At 45.2% G+C, this 19186-nt stretch overlaps 1 protein-coding gene across 2 annotated transcripts; it reads left to right on the forward strand.

Moving 5' to 3' along the window:
* LOC147011476 (uncharacterized) lies at nucleotides 1-12698 on the forward strand. Of its 2 annotated transcripts, none has more exons than XM_085856970.1 (5): nucleotides 1-401; nucleotides 8388-8983; nucleotides 9766-9825; nucleotides 9991-10197; nucleotides 10772-12698. In XM_085856970.1, exons 1-5 carry the CDS (start codon nucleotides 148-150, stop codon nucleotides 10834-10836), a joined length of 1182 nt encoding a protein of 393 aa, XP_085713096.1. In that variant the 5' UTR covers nucleotides 1-147; the 3' UTR covers nucleotides 10837-12698. The 2 variants fall into 2 exon arrangements, with proteins under 2 accessions (XP_085713096.1, XP_085713097.1); XM_085856971.1 differs by having other exon boundaries at nucleotides 2-401; nucleotides 9991-10188.
* The last annotated feature ends 6488 nt before the right edge of the window (nucleotides 12699-19186 follow it).

Here is a 19186-nt window from a genome sequence, read left to right on the forward strand (position 1 = left end):
ATCTCACAACAGAGCGTTGAGGGACTTCTAGTTGCTCAGGAGGTACCAGGGTGCAGCAGTGCAAGGTGTTGTGAGCCAGAGAGGAGAGTTATATACGTGAAGACACCGACCAGGCATAACCAGAGGAAGTGTTGAAGGGTCGTCGAGATGTGGGGTGTCACTTTGGTGCACCTATTGGTGTTCCTCCATCTGGCAATGGGGGAAGTCCAAAACGGTTGGGCTCGTGTGAAGACGCGCAAGGTCATGCATGGTCCGGTGACTCGGCATGACAGCAAGAGCTTTTGGGACCACTGGATGTCCGGATGGCCCGAGGAACAACCAGCTGCCAATTTATGGACACCTGTTCGAGTTAAAGGTGGTGGAGCACAGCACGTAGTGTTTTGGAACAGCAGTAATTCGAGGTGAGATCTTGAGGAGATCGTTTTGGAAAAGGAGGGCCAGCCAGGGTCTTTGCATGAAAAATAAATAATGACTGATTTGAATTGTTATTTATGGTGAAGTAGGTACATCGATGGTTTGGGCATTTGGGAAGAGTAAGGACTTGAGTTGACCTGCTGATGACGTGCCTGTTCGAGTATACGTGGCTCATGACGCTGGGTTGAAATCCCGTTGCAAGTTCTGAATTGTTCATTGTCCAGAAATGTCATTGTAATTCTAATGTTGAAGTCTCTTCATGGGCTCATCCTGCATGTTGTAAAAATCTTCTTATTTGTTTTTTTTTTTTCTCTATTTTTTCTTGAGCCTGGGGTCACTGGAGCAAAAATGTGTAAGCCAGAGCTAGGATAATACAGCGGAATGAGGGAGTGCTCAGTTTATGGTGAAAGGTGCAGGGGAATGAGGACCCAGGGGTGGCAGATATGATCGGCTTGTCATGGTGACGACGTGCCAACATCTCCGCTGAATATGGGTGAAAAGGGTTATTCTTGGGTGGGGTGGAGAGTTATAGAAGTGTGAATCTAGTCCTGGAAGGAATCCTTCAAAGATGATGTCTTGATGGGAGGAAGGGGGTGAGGGTGGTGTCACCCCATCTATCACAAGAAACCCTTTAATGGGATCAAATGAGTTGAAGTGTCAATTGAAAGAAAACTGGAGCGTGACAGAGGCAAAGGCATAAGTAGAAGGTGCAAGAAGGCGTGTGGCATGGCTGGTCCGTGTAAAATACTAATTGCCTGTGGTTAGCCCACATCTAATTAGGGTCTCAGGGATGATATGGGAGAGAGAGAGAGCAGTTATCCAATTTGGTCGTGTTTAGCCATGGCAACCATTTCTCCTGGCACAAACAATTTGCCTTCGTTGGGTTCAGAGACCTGCAACAGATGTGGGCCACATTCCACCCGCGTCCTCCATGTCACGCTGGCATTCTGCATATCGAGATGGTTCAACCTTGCTCTTTCTCCAAATATTCGTCCAATGAAAACATAGCATTCATTGAGCACGTGGGGATACCTACCATAAGTGGAAATCGACAACCAGTCACAGGCATCTGCTTGGGTAATTCTTCTGTTCAGCAAATTATTCTTCTTCTTTTTACCCTCTACAAAATTTTACACCCTCATCGGTGATGGGATGGCCACCGAACAACTGGCAGTCACGTCGGTCACAGGATCGCTTGTCCTTTTGACCTTGAAGAGGGCAAGATGGTTCACTGGTTTAGGTCTGGTTTTGCATCCCACAGGTCACAGATTTGGACGGTGTTGTGTTCTCATTGCAATAATTTGTCCTCCAGTTAATATGAAACAACTGCTGCTGGGTTATCATAAAAACCCAAATGAGCCGGTAATATAAGCTTACCCCACGGAGGGAAATCATCCATCATTGCCTCGGTAGTTATATTGTACATGGGTTTTTATTAAATATTTTTTTTCAGTAAAAGGACTTTGCTTGGAAGAAATATTTATTTAGTATTTAAGTATTGTGAGAAAGAAAAGCAGATTTCTGCTGCTGCAACTCAAGCAAGGACAATTCCCATCTCTACTCACGGCGATGCAAAAGAGCAGGATGTTTTTTTTTTTAATTATTGTTTTATTGAATACAATGTCCAGGCTCATGTAAGAGCAAACACACAGAATGTGCAACAAGGGGAGCAAGAGACGAGATGGTTTGGAAAGGGAAGGAAACAAAAAAGTGGGGAACAGAGACATGAGGAGATCTGTGGAATGGAGAGCGATGGGGCGGGGTACCCGGAGTAAACAAGATGGACACCACAGGGGACCTTCAGGTCCTTACACGACAGGGAACTTTCAGGAAGGAAAGCAAGGAATTTGAAGGAGGTGGGTTTAGGGTGGATTAACGGGGGTAGAAAAGATTGTAGTTTTGGATGGGGGAAGATAAGAGGTGGTGGTGAACGGCTGTTTTGAAGACCTGCAGGGAAGAGTGGGATTGAAGAGAGTGTGGGAGTTTGTTCCAAAGGTGGGGGAAAAGAGGAATGAAAGAGTGAAGGTGAGCAGTGATTCTTGATTTTGGAAGTTTTGCCAGAAGAGGGTTGCTGGCAGACCTTGAGCGCCCTGCAGAAATATGGGGGGGGGGGGGGGACATATCTCAGACAGAGCAGGGGTGATGAGGCCAGAGAGGAGACTGTAGAAGACAAAGTCCACCGACCTGTCTACAGTGAGAGAGTGAGAGACTCAAAGATTCAGCCTCACCGCGGGAGATACCAATGATCCTAAATGCCTTGGTTTCCACAGCGTGAAGCCGAGAAATGTGAGAGGTGGGAGCACCAACCCAGAGAGGAGAGCAGTACTCCATCAGGCTGTGGATGAAAACTTTGTATGTGGTCAGGAGCTCAGGTGTGCAAATGTAGGACTTTGCATGATGAAGGATGCCCAGTCTGCTACTGGGTTTGAAGGCCAGGTTGGAAATGTGGCTTTCACAGGAAAGATCATGGCAGATAATGCAACCCAGAAGCTTGAATGAAAGTACTTCTTCAAGAGGATTGTTGAGAAAGTTGATTGGGGTGGGAGGGGGGGGTTCCAGACGGTCCTTTTGGAGAGATATAGTGAGATTGTGAGATTTGTCAGGATTGAAAGACATGTTCCACGTGATAGACCAGCTTGTGATTTTATCCAGATCTACAGAAAGTGAAGAGGCTCCTGCTTGCTGATGTGAGGAATGACAGATGGTACAGCACAGGGTGGAGTCATCAGCAAATAGATAAAGAGGATTTTGTGGAGAGTCGGAGAGATCATTGATGGAAAGCTTCTTCAGCAAGAGGAAGATGATGCTTCAAGAGCTTGGCAGCTCAAGATATTTATGACGAGCTCGTGCAATCTATTAACTTTCTAAACCCACAGCTTGTTCCAGTGGTCTGAAAACCTTCTAACACCATGGTCAACTTTAGTAATCTGGTACATTTGTGAGCCCCGTGGTCAACTTTAGTAATCTGGTATATTTGTGAGCCCCGTGGTCAACTCTAGTAATCTGGTACATTTGTGAGCCCCATGGTCAACTTTAGTAATCTGGTATATTTGTGAGCCCCGTGGTCAACTCTAGTAATCTGGTATATTTGTGAGCCCCGTGGTCAACTTTAGTAATCTGGTATATTTGTGAGCCCCGTGGTCAACTCTAGTAATCTGGTACATTTGTGAGCCCCATGGTCAACTCCAGTAATCTGGTATATTTGTGAGCCCCGTGGTCAACTTTAGTAATCTGGTACATTTGTGAGCCCCATGGTCAACTTTAGTAATCTGGTACATTTGTGAGCCCCATGGTCAACTTTAGTAATCTGGTATATTTGTGAGCCCCGTGGTCAACTCCAGTAATCTGGTACATTTGTGAGCCCCATGGTCAACTTTAGTAATCTGGTACATTTGTGAGCCCCATGGTCAACTTTAGTAATCTGGTACATTTGTGAGCCCCATGGTCAACTTTAGTAATCTGGTATATTTGTGAGCCCCGTGGTCAACTCTAGTAATCTGGTATATTTGTGAGCCCCGTGGTCAACTTTAGTAATCTGGTATATTTGTGAGCCCCGTGGTCAACTCTAGTAATCTGGTACATTTGTGAGCCCCATGGTCAACTCCAGTAATCTGGTATATTTGTGAGCCCCGTGGTCAACTTTAGTAATCTGGTACATTTGTGAGCCCCATGGTCAACTTTAGTAATCTGGTATATTTGTGAGCCCCGTGGTCAACTCTAGTAATCTGGTATATTTGTGAGCCCCGTGGTCAACTTTAGTAATCTGGTATATTTGTGAGCCCCGTGGTCAACTCTAGTAATCTGGTATATTTGTGAGCCCCGTGGTCAACTTTAGTAATCTGGTATATTTGTGAGCCCCGTGGTCAACTCTAGTAATCTGGTACATTTGTGAGCCCCATGGTCAACTCCAGTAATCTGGTATATTTGTGAGCCCCGTGGTCAACTCTAGTAATCTGGTACATTTGTGAGCCCCGTGGTCAACTCCAGTAATCTGGTATATTTGTGAGCCCCGTGGTCAACTCTAGTAATCTGGTACATTTGTGAGCCCCGTGGTCAACTCCAGTAATCTGGTACATTTGTGAGCCCCGTGGTCAACTCCAGTAATCTGGTACATTTGTGAGCCCCATGGTCAACTTTAGTAATCTGGTATATTTGTGAGCCCCGTGGTCAACTCCAGTAATCTGGTACATTTGTGAGCCCCATGGTCAACTTTAGTAATCTGGTACATTTGTGAGCCCCGTGGTCAACTCCAGTAATCTGGTACATTTGTGAGCCCCATGGTCAACTTTAGTAATCTGGTATATTTGTGAGCCCCGTGGTCAACTCTAGTAATCTGGTACATTTGTGAGCCCTGTGGTCAACTCTAGTAATCTGGAAGTCTGAAAATCCCAGAATACGATTTGCAGTTATTGTGTCGCCGACGAATCCCATTGTTGGTTGATCCATTATCCCGTGAAGCCGATGATGGGTTGATTTGTTTGCCCATCAATCCCACGGCTGCTTTCTAACTGCCACATCAGGCCATCGTGTGCTCTTTCAATGTGGAACACAGAGAAAAGTTTCTTCATAATACAAAGGTACTCAATTTGTTGAGGATTTGAATATCTCATTTATAAAAATGGGAAGGACAACACACACACACACACACACACACACACACACACACACACACACACACACACACACACACACACACACACACACACACACACACACACACACACACACACACACACACACACACACACACACACGAGATTAAGGATGAGATGCAAAGAAATGGTTTTGTCTCTGAGGAGTTGTTATCCTTATTATGTTAATTATCATATTTAACATCTCTCTCTCTCTCTTCTCCCCCACCCCTCCCTCACCACCCCACTACCCCTCCCCTCATCCCAAGCCTAGATTTTTGTATAAGTGCTGAACAAACTCTGGCCAACTCGTTTGTGAGAATAATTTCAACCATATTGTTATTGTGCTCCCTGTGGTCTACCTCCTTTCTACTTGGCTCTCCTCCTTGGGTATAAAAAATGTCTAAAGACTAGTTCAAGTGAAAGGTCCTGGGGTCGTGCCCGGGGGTCGGAGGTGACAAACACGAACCATTATGATTTCTACACAAACCAGCAATTTCACGGTGATCCATCAAGACAACATCCTGCCTTCTCTTTCTGATATTTATCGAATTCAATTTAACCCCAAAGTTGTTGTATCAGGAAAACGTGTCGACCTAAGTTTTTGATGCCTTTATTTTGGTTAAACCTGTTTCCTTTATGAAGCCGTTTTCGTTTGTTTTGGGCCATAATCATGAACTTGGAGTCAAATCCAAAAATCTCTCCATTGTCACCCAACCTCGCACCTCCAAGGAAATGCCAACCACCTTGGAATCCACCCTGAGATGTTGAGCATCAGTATTATTCTTCTTCTCGGAATGGTAGTTTAACCACAGTTACCTGGAAGCATCAAATCGATTGCATTACTTATTTTGGTTAAACCTGTTTCCTTTATGAAGCCGTTTTCGTTTGTTTTGCGCCATAATCATGGACTTGGAGTCAAATCCAAAAATCTCTCCATTGTCACCCAACCTCACACCTCCAAGGAAATGCCAACCACCTTGGAATCCACCCTGAGATGTTGAGCATCAGTATTATTCTTCTTCTCGGAATAGTAGTTTAACCACAGTTACCTGGAAGCATCGAATCGATTGCAGTACTTCCATGACAGGCCTCCGATGAGAAGAGTTTCCATCAGATCAGGCCTATGGTTTCCCCCAGATCTTATCCTCGTCGACCCAGTTTGAGGCCATGTGCAATCTGTCCAACTGCAACCTACTTGCAGATATGCAATTTGGAGGTACAGTGTATGTGGAGCGCAAGCAGAACGAGGTAAGGCCTAGTGCAAATTAGTGCTATTGATGTCATGGTAACCCTCCTCCCTCGAGTCTCACGTTCACAGCCGTTGGCTGGTGTAAACAGGCATGGGTACCAGTGTTTCTACTTTGGTGGACTTCAGAGGAATTAGAGAAACGGTGCAATCTTCCTTTTGCTGCCATTTCACATCGCTCACAAAATCCTCTGTTTATTTATTTTTAAACTGTGCGCAAAGGTTGCGGGTCGGAGTAACGTTTGCACACAAAAAAAACAAACTACCCTTTTTTTGTTGTTGTTGCTGTTATTAAAATTGATTATGTTGAAATTGCATAAAACCTTAATTGCTAATCTGGTGATATAACTGCAACTGGATGATTGTCGAACACATCCAACAACATACTTTGGCAGAAGTGACTTAGAATGCTTCTACTTCTAGTATTACTACGTTAGTGGCTCCAAAATCTTTTACGAACCGGCTGGGCAGCGCTGACATTTGGCAGACGCTGATTTGGGCAGGAATTTGTAATTGGTTTAGGGTACCAATTCACCTCCAATTTGTACCACCAATTTTTAGGGTACCACCAATTTGGGTACCCAATTTAGGGTTTAGGGTTCCACCAATTTGTACCACCAACTTAGGGTACCACCAATTTGGGTACCCAATTTAGGGTTTAGGGTACCACGAATTTGTACCACCAATTTAGGGTACCACCAATTTGGGTACCCAATTTAGGGTTTAGGGTACCACCAATTTGTACCACCAATTTAGGGTACCACCAATTTGGGTACCCAATTTAGGGTTTAAGGTACCACCAATTTGTATCAACAATTTAGGGTACCACCAATTTGGGTACCCAATTTAGGGTTTAGAGTACCACCAATTTGTACCACCAATTTAGGGTACCACCAATTTGGGTACCCAATTTAGGGTTTAGGGTACCACCAATTTGTACCACCAATTTAGGGTACCACCAATTTAGGTACCCAATTTAGGGTTTAAGGTACCACCAATTTGTATCAACAATTTAGGGTACCACCAATTTGGGTACCCAATTTAGGGTTTAAGGTACCACCAATTTGTGAACGATAACTCACCTCGTCTTTGTGAAAGACACTGTGGGATATTTGACGTCCACCAATGACTAGTTCTAGCAGAATGGTGATCCGACTTAACGTCCTTCCGTTAGACGGCACACAGAATAATGCTTCGCCCTGCCTGCTAAACATCAGGGTGGCAGTTCATCGCAGGGTCGAGATTCGAACCCAGGCAAGACGGATCAATTGCGAGTGTACATATCTCTAAGCTATCATGCCAATCTCAGAAGTGACCAAGATGAAGTTCCAAGATATCCAAATCGGGACTACAAGATCATTTTCGTCTTTCCTTCGAAAGGTGGATCAGCAAGTCCACGTCCTGAGATCATACGTTGACTATCATCAGATTATGCCTGGTGGTGGCTTATCGGTTAAGGTGGTTGGCTTCGGCTTTTGGTGTCCTGAGTTCAAACCACACCTATGCCAAAGTAATACCAGACGGGTCGACCCAGCCTGTCATCCTTTCGAGGTTGGCAAAATGAGCACCACCTTGTTTGTGGTTGCTCTGTGGATGGCGGTGGTGCCTTTGGGTCTCCTCTCTCTTGGTTTGGTTTTCTTGGTTTTTGGTTTTCTTGGTTGGTTTTCTTGGTTTTGGTTGGAAACTTTTGGAAAAACTTGGTTTTCTCCACTTCTTTTAGAAAAATATCAGCTTAATAATAATTAATCAACGATGAGTAGCTATGACATTTCTGAATCTGTGTCAAAACACTACAACAACAAATGAAAAATTACCATTGTACCATATCTGGCCATGCATGGCGTCAGCAGTACCTCCAATAAATTTTAGGTAGTTTTGATACCGTCAGCTGATCAATTCTGGACAAGACAAACGGACGTCCAACTCCAAACGTAGCCTCTGCAGACGTCAATTTGGACAGATTTGTCATAAGATGCACGCAAGAAAACGATTCTGGTGATTTTGTTGTTGTTGTTGCTGTCATTTATTGAAAGTTGTGACCTCATAATTATTTATTCTTTTTTTAAATTTATCTCCAACCTCCCATTCTACAGGTTGCATACAGCTGGCTACACCCTTCACGTCAGCCTCGGGGACTACGTCAAATTTCTGTGTCCGGAGGTACGTGTGTCGCACGGCTTCGGACATCACAGTGAGGAATCGAGAACGCGACCCGAAGATGTGGACAAAGAGACCGTGATCTACCTTGTTCCAGAGAGGGGTTATAAAGCGTGTGACGTTTCAGCCCCAGCATTTGTCCGGTTCAGCTGCACTGACTCCAGTGGCAAGGAGGACAGTCGGTCCAAGGGAGCCGGCTGGAAGAGCAACAACGACAGGACGGAGAGCAGACGGGGTGAAGCACAATGGGAAAGGCTGGGAACCCTCAAAGCCACAGAAAGAGGGGAAAGATTGGGTGACGGGAATACAATGATGGCGATGAAGAAGAAAACGAGCGTGGAGACGGTTACCGGAAAACCTCAAGTTGGGCTGGCAAAGGAGGAGGATGGAGTTGAAGACCCGGAGACGAAGTCGTGGAGCAGAGTGAAGTGGAAGAAGAGGGACAACAGGCAATTTATTGAGAAGATCCAGCTCTTCACGCCATTCTCCTTGGGAGCCGAATTCATTCCCGGGAGGGAATACCACTACATATGTAAGTTGTGAGTGACCCGTAGGTCTTGTGCTCACACAGCTGCTCATGCTGTTCCAATATTTTGCTTTGCATTTGCTATAATGTTGAAATAAGGATTTTACCATATTTGGTGATACAGGGACATCATTGGTGCCTCCTCTATGCCTGGTGTTGGCTTAATGGCTCATGTGGTGGGCTTGGGATCCTAGGATCCTGAGTTCAAATTCCTGCTCAGCTGTTGAATTAATACCAGGTGCGGTTGACTCTACCTGTCATTCATCCTTCTGAGGTTGGCAAAAAAATGATTGCCAGCTTGCTGGTATCCTGTGTCAGGGTGGTGACCTTTCCAGGATTGTGCCCAATAGCCAAGGAGACTGCTTCGGCAGCACCAACGCTCTGCACAGACTATGGTCCCAATGGATGGATGGATTGGTGCCTCCATTGCAAATGAGCAAAAGCCAACATTGTGCTGAACTTGCACTTCAGCTTGTCGGAGCAGATAATATATCGGAATGTTCTTGAACAAATTACTTTGAAGCACCACGATGTTTCCAGATGAGTTGAACTATTATCAGTTTGACATCATTATGTATGAATGCAATGGTTGTAAATAACAGATTTTTAACAATTTAATCTTACCTTTTGACCTTCTTTGCACCTGAGGGTACACTAGAAATCGACTTGTGTCCAGATAAAGAGGTGGCCTTCTCTTTTTTCCTCTGGATAAATGTCTCTACTAGTTACTCGAGTCGTCGGTAAACTTGTGCGGAATTTGCTGCGAGTGCTATCCGTGTATCCTGCAGCTCTACTGAAAGGGAAATCCTTTGGGCAATGTCTCAGGCTCAAGATGGCCGTATCATCCGGTAATATTTGGACCCTCGTCCTCCCCTCTTTTATTTGCCAAGCAAGATGCAAAAGTTTTTACCCCCACTCCTTCCCCCTCCCCCCTCCTCCTCACCAAAGACATCGCTCACCACACATTTTTCACCCCCTCCCCCTTTTCTCTATCTCATACCTCTCCTTTTCAGGAGACATGATGCATACAGTTCAGACCCTCCAGAGACTGCGCAGCAGGCAGATAGAGAGGGAGCAACTGTGGGAACGGCAAGCGGAGACCAAGAGGGCTAGAGAGAGAAAGACCGAGCTTGAGACGTCAAAGAGAAAAGACATGAGGATGGTGAATGATGCAAAGGAAAAGTCTGCAAGCCTCATGACTCGTTCGCACGGTAAGCACGGTAAGCACGGTAATCGAAGGTGCTCCAGTCCCTGTCTACCGAGACCACGATACACTCCGCGGATCATTGGTTGGCGTCAATAACAGCTCAGCAGGAATTGTTAAATTGCAGGCGTGCTGTGTCCTTCGGTTATGACCAACAACCGCCATCAAACTGTCTTGGCCAACATTTTCCAACTCCAGGAGGATTGTCGATGAGAACTTTTGGCCTAGAATGTGACCAGGTGTTACCTTTTGAGCAACAGTCAAAGTAGTGGTACCGATCTCCCCCCTCTACTCACAATGCAATGTATCTGACAGTTGAGTGTCCTTGTGCTGACGACCCATTATCTGCTGTTAGACACTGAGCACTTGAGTGTCATGTTTTTTATATTTTTTTTACTTATTTTTAAGACCTCGGTTACAATTTCAACATGGAGGCACAATTTGGCTGAAAAGAGACAAAACAAAATGGCTCTCCATTGTGCGTCAGATGCCACCAACTAACCATTTTGTGATGAATGTGCGAAATGGCAGCCAATTGTATCGGTGTAGCATCACCAACATTTCTCCTTCCGTGTCCGCTTATGTTGCAGCCCATCAAGCCGTACCTGTTCCTCTATTCCTCTGCGCTGCCTTCTGCATCATTCTCTACACGTAGAGGACACGAGCACCAGCGGAAGCGGCCCTCTCTCAACCACCTTTTAGTCGCAACCGGATGGCCACGCGGAGTCATGACGGGTCTCCGTAGGTCACACGGGCATCTTGTGGGTGATGAGATGTTTCACAACGGCACGGCCGTGGCCAATTTTGCACACTGGAAATATCTGTCCGTCTCTGCCCAGGTCCGTGCTTCCGACGTAATGCAAATTTGCGGTTCACTTGGAACCGTTCGTGGAGAGACAACCGCAGTCTCAATATGGAGCACTGGGAGCACTGGCATCCATTTGATGTCTTTATTTTGTTCACTGCCGTAATGTTCATCGCGCTAGGGAGCAACGACTTGCAAGCATGTGGCCGAAACTTGCAGAACGCACCACAGGACATGGCATTAGCCCCCATTTTTGTTCTTCATGTATAAACAAACGGTCATGCCAGAGGTCCACCTCGTAATGGAGTTCCTCAGATTATAGAGCCGAAATGAGGTGAGCTGGCTTTCACGCCCCTGGTGCCGTCCCAGTAGAAGCCATCATGTCATGTGTGCACATGCGTGTTCATAATTACTTGTTAAATTGTTACCTTTTTCTCCCTCCACCTGCACTGGCACATCTGTACACAAGCAATTACCGATATTATAAAGGACACCGTGCTATGAAAGTAGATGCAGCTTTGTGAGCACCCAAAACCCAACTGGACTAGGTCTGCTCTGAAATTCATCCAACACCAGATTTGGATGAAATGTTACAGTGTTTGATGCGGTCTTCATGAGGTCACTTGTGGCTCCTCGGAGTTATTGCGAGCTCATGTGACGGGGTCCCGCAAGAAAAGCGAATGATCTGGTGGCTGGAAGTCAAAGGCGAAGCTGGACCCCATCGCCGTGTCCAAATACACGGTCGTTCTTGCTACTGCCATTATTTAAAATATTTATTTATTTATTTCTCAATTACTCTTGTGGAGATGTATGTAGTCACAAATAAGACCTAATCACCTTTATTTAGGTCATATCTTGATTTATCATAGCAGGTTTAACTTTCGCACTCCTGTAAGGTAGACCCTCAATGTTTCTAATAAATTACAAACCGCAAGCCATGAACTCTCAAAGCACAGTCACAATGCATCATTCTTACACTAGGATCCAAAAGTCCTGACAATGCAAGGTAACTTGTACCTGATGGGTCTGCAACAGGTAGTGTGTGCTTCACTAGGAGAGTTAAGGATGCCCCGAGTGATCCGCAGCTTGAACCACGATGTCACTCATTGAAAAGCAACTTCATCTCCAACTTCACCTGCAACTCTGGCATGGCAGGATGACCTAGATGTACACTTGCCTCAAAGCTGTCTTGCCTGGATTTGAATCCCGACCCAGCTATAAACTGTTGTCCCGGTGTTTCACAGTCATGGTGAGTCATCAATGTGTGTGCCATCCCTCGAATGGATGTTAAACGGGAGTCTTGTCTGCTGGCATTCGTCGGTGGATGTTAAAGATCCCACGGTGTCTTTCGCAAAGAGTTGCGGCGAGATAGCACCGGCACCATTAACAAAGTATAAGTTCCTGCCCTAACCAGCAGAGGGCACTGCATCAGTGGCATAGCCACACCCTCGGCCAATGAAACTACCCCGCAGCCTTGTGCTGCTTGCTCCCTCTTGCTGTTAACTCAACACCTGTCCATCTTCAATCCAACTGAGCATCATCATTTCTTTCATTCCCATTTCCCCCCTCCACAATCCTCCCTTTTCAAATTGCTTCATTCTCATTCCGTCTTTGTTACAAACTCGAAAATGTATTTACAAACAAAACAACTTCCTGTTTTCCTCATATCTTACACCTATAGATCTGTATATTTTATAAAAAAATAAACACATTCAAACTGTATTTGTCAGTTTTGTTTAATTAAGGGAAAAATGTAGTTTTATTCTTATTTTATTTTGATAAGGATGCTTTGATTCGAGCAAAGATGAGTGATAATTAGATCACAGTTTAGTTTCTAATTGAGTGTCACCGTCACTAACTCGCTGCGCTGGATGTGAGAATATAACCAGGAGGAACGTGACTCCATTCCTCCTTCAGACAAAGTGCAGGTGCGCAGGTGGATTGCATTCTGTTCGTTCGCTGGAACTCGTGTGACGTTCCAATATGACTCAGGGTGGGAAGATTGTGCTTATTAAGTTGATCACTGAATATTTCCAAAGCTGATTTCGAATCGATTTGCATGGAAACGTGCATTGTCTTTCCAATTTCCATGGAAATGTGCATTGTCTTTCCAATTTCCATGGAAACGTGCATTGTCTTTCCAATTTCCATGGAAACGTGCATTGTCTTTCCAATTTCCATGGAAACGTGCATTGTCTTTCCAATTTCCATGGAAACGTGCATTGTCTTTCCAATTTCCATGGAAACGTGCATTGTCTTCCCAATTTCCATGGAAACGTGCATTGTCTTTCCAATTTCCATGGAAACGTGCATTGTCTTTCCAATTTCCATGGAAACGTGCATTGTCTTTCCAATTTCCATGGAAACGTGCATTGTCTTTCCAATTTCCATGGAAATGTGCATTGTCTTTCCAATTTCCATGGAAACGTGCATTGTCTTTCCAATTTCCATGGAAACGTGCATTGTCTTTCCAATTTCCATGGAAACGTGCATTGTCTTTCCAATTTCCATGGAAACGTGCATTGTCTTTCCAATTTCCATGGAAACGTGCATTGTCTTTCCAATTTCCATGGAAACGTGCATTGTCTTTCCAATTTCCATGGAAACGTGCATTGTCTTTCCAATTTGCATGGAAACGTGCATTGTCTTTCCAATTTCCATGGAAACATGCTTTGTCTTCGCAATTTCCATGGAAATGTGTGTTGTCTTTCCAATTTCCATGGAAATGTGCATTGTCTTTCCAATTTCCATGGAAACGTGCATTGTCTTTCCAATTTGCATGGAAACGTGCATTGTCTTTCCAATTTCCATGGAAACGTGCATTGTCTTTCCAATTTCCATGGAAATGTGCATTGTCTTTCCAATTTCCATGGAAACGTGCATTGTCTTTCCAATTTCCATGGAAACGTGTATTGTCTTTCCAATTTCCATGGAAACATGTATTGTCTTTCAAATTAGACCTCAGGGCACTTACCTTGATTACAAGTGAGATTTGATTCGACCTGTGGAGCTTTGCTGCGTCGGAAAAGCATGGAAAGTATGCAGATGGAGGTTGGGAAGCTACAAATCAATCAGGGGTTTGCAGAAGTCATGAACAAGGGACAGCCAGTCCCTGGCAAGGAAGGTGGTGCTCCAAGGTGCAGCACCTCTGCTGGCACTATATCACAACGGCAGTTTAAAAATTAAATCCAACATTTGTCAGCACTGAAAGCCACGAAGTTGGGAGCATGAGACCGGATGAGGTGCAGCTCTCTCTATTTCTTTTAACGTCCCAAAATATTTCCACGTTGTATTTTTGACCCAGTTATTATAAACCTGCCGACCGGGTGTGACATTCAAATGAAATTGATTAGGGAAGGATTTTTGAGTGTTCAGAGTGCCAGCGATAACTCGCCCACTCTTGGTGGAAGACACGAAGGATCTTCAACGTCCACCAGTGCTGGCAGAGCGGACTGACGGCTTAACGTCCATCCGACGGACGGCGCACACATTGCCGTGTCGCCTTGTATGTGAAACACCAGGACGACAGTTTGCAACCAGGTCGGTATTCGAACCCAGGCGAGACAGCTTGAAGGTGAGTGCGCACACCTCTATAAGCTGTCCTGCCAGCCCCAACAAATGACCTACAACCAGTGCTGGATTAACCATGAGGCAGACAAGGCATGTTGTGCCTCAGGGCCAGCCAAAAATTCGGGCCAAAAATTATTTTCACATTAAATATTTGTCTTTTTTTTTGTATAAAATGTTTTGTTCTTGAATCAGTTCATCTTTTGTCTGAGGTCCATTTCCATGAGCCCGAGATCTCAATAAAATTTTCAGGCCATTCTCTAAAATTTCAAAATGTGCCTTAGGGCCAGCCCAGGCTTGATCCGGCACTGACTACAAGCTGCACCAAACCAAACCAACTATCTTGTACAAATCCTGTGGAGTACAAAGCAGGTGTGTAAAGTTTGTAGAGTACAATGCAGGTGTGTGTATGTGTGTGTGTAACGTTTCACCCTTTTGCAAATAAGTGTTCTCAAACTGTCACGGGAACAGTTGCACAATGACCAAAATAACCTGAACCATTATTATAGTGTGACTTCCCTTTGAGAGAAATTCTCACAAGAATCAATTAGGATGTGCGACTTGTAGGGATTGAATGGACAGGTGAGAGAGCCATCACCTTGGTATGAAAATGAGGATGCCAACTGCAGTCGGGAAAACGAGGTGGAGTAGCAAGAATGGTGTTCACCTGTTCCTTTTAATCACGGAACCACCAACGATTCAAGCATCCGGCACTTTGCTCCTGAGACAGGACCTTTTTGTTGAACCGTGTTTCATAATATGGGTCTTCCAAGCCGAGTGGGTGTTTGGCTAAATATGTACTGGATGCAACAGAACTTCAATATCACAATCAAACTTAGCAAAAGGGATTCAAATAAAACGTCGTTTTGAATATATATATATATATATATATATATATATATATATATATATATATATATATATATATATATATATATATATGTTGTTCTCCTTTCGGCTGCTCCCGTTAGGGGTCGCCACAGTGGATCATCCTTTATGATCCGCATACTGATTTGGCACAGGTTTTACGCCGGATGCCCTTCCTGATACAACCCTGGTCGCCTCTCACGACACAGAGATAAGGATTGGGTTTCGTCATGATTCCGAGCTGCCCAACACCCTCTCATAGCAGAGCCCAGCGCAGAGCTCCCGTCCTCAAGCGATCCTCCAACCCAACGCCACTACGCCCAGTGTGGTGATTCCTTACTTCAGAACTGAAAAGTTTTTTTTTTCTCATTTTGATCATATTATTACCTCCACCACCGAAGGTGAAGGTATTTCTGAAATCCTCAATTTTCATCTCATTGACTTGAAATTGAAAGAGGATTTGCACATCAGGTCATTGAATTCAACCAGCAATTATTTTCGAGGTCAACAAAGGCCAAAAGGTCAACATCGGCCGAATTTCTAAAATTGATAATTTTCATCCCATTGACTTGAAATTTGAAGAGAAAAAATATTTGGCGGTTGAATTCAATGACCAAATATGTAACTCAAGTGAAATTTGTTTTATGGATTTTGCAAGCATGACGTCTTCTTCTTTGTTGTTTGTTTTTTGTTTGTCTGTGGACAGGATATCTGAAAAGGTTGTGGACGGATTTGGACGAAACTTAGTGGTCATGTTTGGTGTGTGACAAGGAAGAATTGATTCAATTTTGGTGAAGATCCGAATCCGGATCTGGATAAGAGAATTATTTTATTTTTAAAGTGATTCTTCACCATTGAGAGGAGGAGGAGGAGGAGGAGGAGATTGGGACCAGACTGTGTAGAGTGTTGGTGATGCTTTAGCAGTCTCCTTGCCTATTGGGGTAATTGGGCACAATCCTGGACGGGTCACCACTCCGACACTATATACCAGCATGCCGGCACTCATTTTGCTGACCTCGGAAGGATGACAGGCCCAGTTAACCCCACCTGGTATTAATTCAACAGCTGAGAGGGATTTGATCTCAGGACCCAAGGATCCAAAGCCCGCCACCCTAACCATAAAGCCAACACCAGACATAGATAGGGTCAAAAACGATATAGTACTGTATAGCATGATATTTCAAGAATGTATTGGGCCCGATATGTTCTTGTGGATCAGGTATTACGTGGCGGAGGTATGCGCTCTACCGATTGCCATTCTAGTTTTTATTTTGTATCTATCTATACCAAAGTGACGACGGGTCGTACAACGTCGTCATAAACAGGAAACGTCATGAAAAATAATATTTCACATTTTCATCAAGGCAGCCACTGCCTGTTGCACCACAGAACAACATTTGTCCATCGCAGACAAGTAGCCCTGAACTTTGTTCAGATCGATCTATATGCAGTATTCAGTGACAGTGTGAATATTGTGGAGCGCTTCATAAGCGCTGGCTTCTGCACTCCAACGAAATGTTTGATATGAAACGGTTCCCTTGGCACGGAATTGGCAATCACCGAACCGTCATATTAAACATAAACCTCCAGGAGACGCCTGGAATGTCAAATATGTCCGAAATGAACAAATTAACACTTTTTGAGGAGTCGGAACTGCTTGTAAGTTCGATTCTGGAGCTTAAATTTTGTAATTCTCCTTAGTTTACGAGAGACTCATATGGATCGCATTTGCGGAAATGAACTTGAGCAACGAATGCCGACGTCTCCGGGCGTTTATAAGCATTGCAATGTACCCAGCGATTCGTTGCTATGATGAACAGGAAGCTATAGCTATTCGTAGCGATGAGTGAGGAAAGTGAGAAGAAAAAAAACTTTAATGTTAATAAATCGTTGCGGCCTGTTCCAAGTCAAGGCATGGTTGAGCAGGCCAAAAAACATGGCAGCTTCAGACCCCGGCGAGGTTAACCAGGAAACGCCTTAAGACCCCGGAGGGCGAGGTGGCCGAGGATCGCCTGATGAAGGACAAAATTAAATAAGGCCGTTAATTATCTTCAAAAGGGGTGTTTTAATTAACCTAAACACCCAATCTCCACTCTGACAATTCCTTGGACTTTTCTTTACATGCATGCAAAGTTTCAGGCTGATAGGTTTTATAGTTTTTGAGTTATGGAGGAGACACACTGACACATATTGACATTTATTAGTATTGATTACACATGGGCCAGTGTTCGCCTGCCCTGACTGACTCCACCTTACTGCTTCACGCCCATTGGCTGCACAGCTGCCCTGACTGACTCCACCCTACTGCTTTACACCCATTGGCTGCACAGCTACCCTGACTGACTCCACCCTACTGCTTTACACCCATTGGCTGGACAGCTGCCCTGACTGACTCCACCCTACTGCTTTACACCCATTGGCTGCACAGCTGCCCTGACTGACTCCACCCTACTGCTTTACACCCATTGGCTGCACAGCTGCCCTGACTGACTCCACCTTACTGCTTCACGCCCATTGGCTGCACAGCTGCCCTGACTGACTCCACCCTACTGCTTTACACCCATTGGCTGGACAGCTGCCCTGACTGACTCCACCCTACTGCTTTACACCCATTGGCTGGACAGCTGCCCTGACTGACTCCACCCTACTGCTTTACACCCATTGGCTGCACAGCTGCCCTGACTGACTCCACCCTACTGCTTTACACCCATTGGCTGGACAACTGCCCTGACTGACTCCACCCTACTGCTTTACACCCATTGGCTGGACAGCTGCCCTGACTGACTCCACCCTACTGCTTTACACCCATTGGCTGCACAGCTACCCTGACTGACTCCACCCTACTGCTTTACACCCATTGGCTGGACAGCTGCCCTGACTGACTCCACCCTACTGCTTTACACCCATTGGCTGCACAGCTGCCCTGACTGACTCCACCCTACTGCTTTACACCCATTGGCTGCACAGCTGCCCTGACTGACTCCACCTTACTGCTTCACGCCCATTGGCTGCACAGCTGCCCTGACTGACTCCACCCTACTGCTTTACACCCATTGGCTGGACAGCTGCCCTGACTGACTCCACCCTACTGCTTTACACCCATTGGCTGGACAGCTGCCCTGACTGACTCCACCCTACTGCTTTACACCCATTGGCTGCACAGCTGCCCTGACTGACTCCACCCTACTGCTTTACACCCATTGGCTGGACAACTGCCCTGACTGACTCCACCCTACTGCTTTACACCCATTGGCTGGACAGCTGCCCTGACTGACTCCACCCTACTGCTTTACACCCATTGGCTGCACAGCTACCCTGACTGACTCCACCCTACTGCTTTACACCCATTGGCTGGACAACTGCCCTGACTGACTCCACCCTACTGCTTTACACCCATTGGCTGGACAGCTGCCCTGACTCCACCCCAAATAAAACAAGAAAAAGAGCAATCAAAGATTGCAGGCTCCTGCCAGGACTTGTTTTGTGTGGTGTGGTGTGTTGTGTAGTTTTGTGTGGAGTTTGTGCACTGGTGTGTTACATAATTAATGAGAGACAAAACTCGAACTACCACTTTATGACTGTTGGCAGTGATGACGGGGTACCAAGACGTCCCGCTTTGATGGAATCCTGCTTTGATCGGACACCTGACCCTGACCCATGACGTTTATTATTATTATGCCATTGAATTCAGAATGGGATTAAAATAAATTCAATTCAAATCAAATGGAAGACCAAATAGGTACAGTCCTGCATTGGAGTCATCAGA

Source organism: Eptatretus burgeri, chromosome 15 (assembly GCF_056783735.1).
Source record: "Eptatretus burgeri isolate ZD-2024b chromosome 15, Ebu_testis_v1, whole genome shotgun sequence".
NCBI classification, from domain to species: Eukaryota; Metazoa; Chordata; class Myxini; order Myxiniformes; family Myxinidae; genus Eptatretus; species Eptatretus burgeri.

Coding starts and splice junctions, on each gene's coding strand:
- LOC147011476 (XM_085856970.1), top strand. CDS start 148: ATGTGGGGTGTCACTTTGGTGCACCTATTGGTGTTCCTCCATCTGGCA. Junction 402..8,387: donor TGGAACAGCAGTAATTCGAG/GTGAGATCTTGA, acceptor CCCATTCTACAG/GTTGCATACAGCTGGCTACA. Junction 10,198..10,771: donor TCGTTCGCACGGTAAGCACG/GTAAGCACGGTA, acceptor CTTATGTTGCAG/CCCATCAAGCCGTACCTGTT.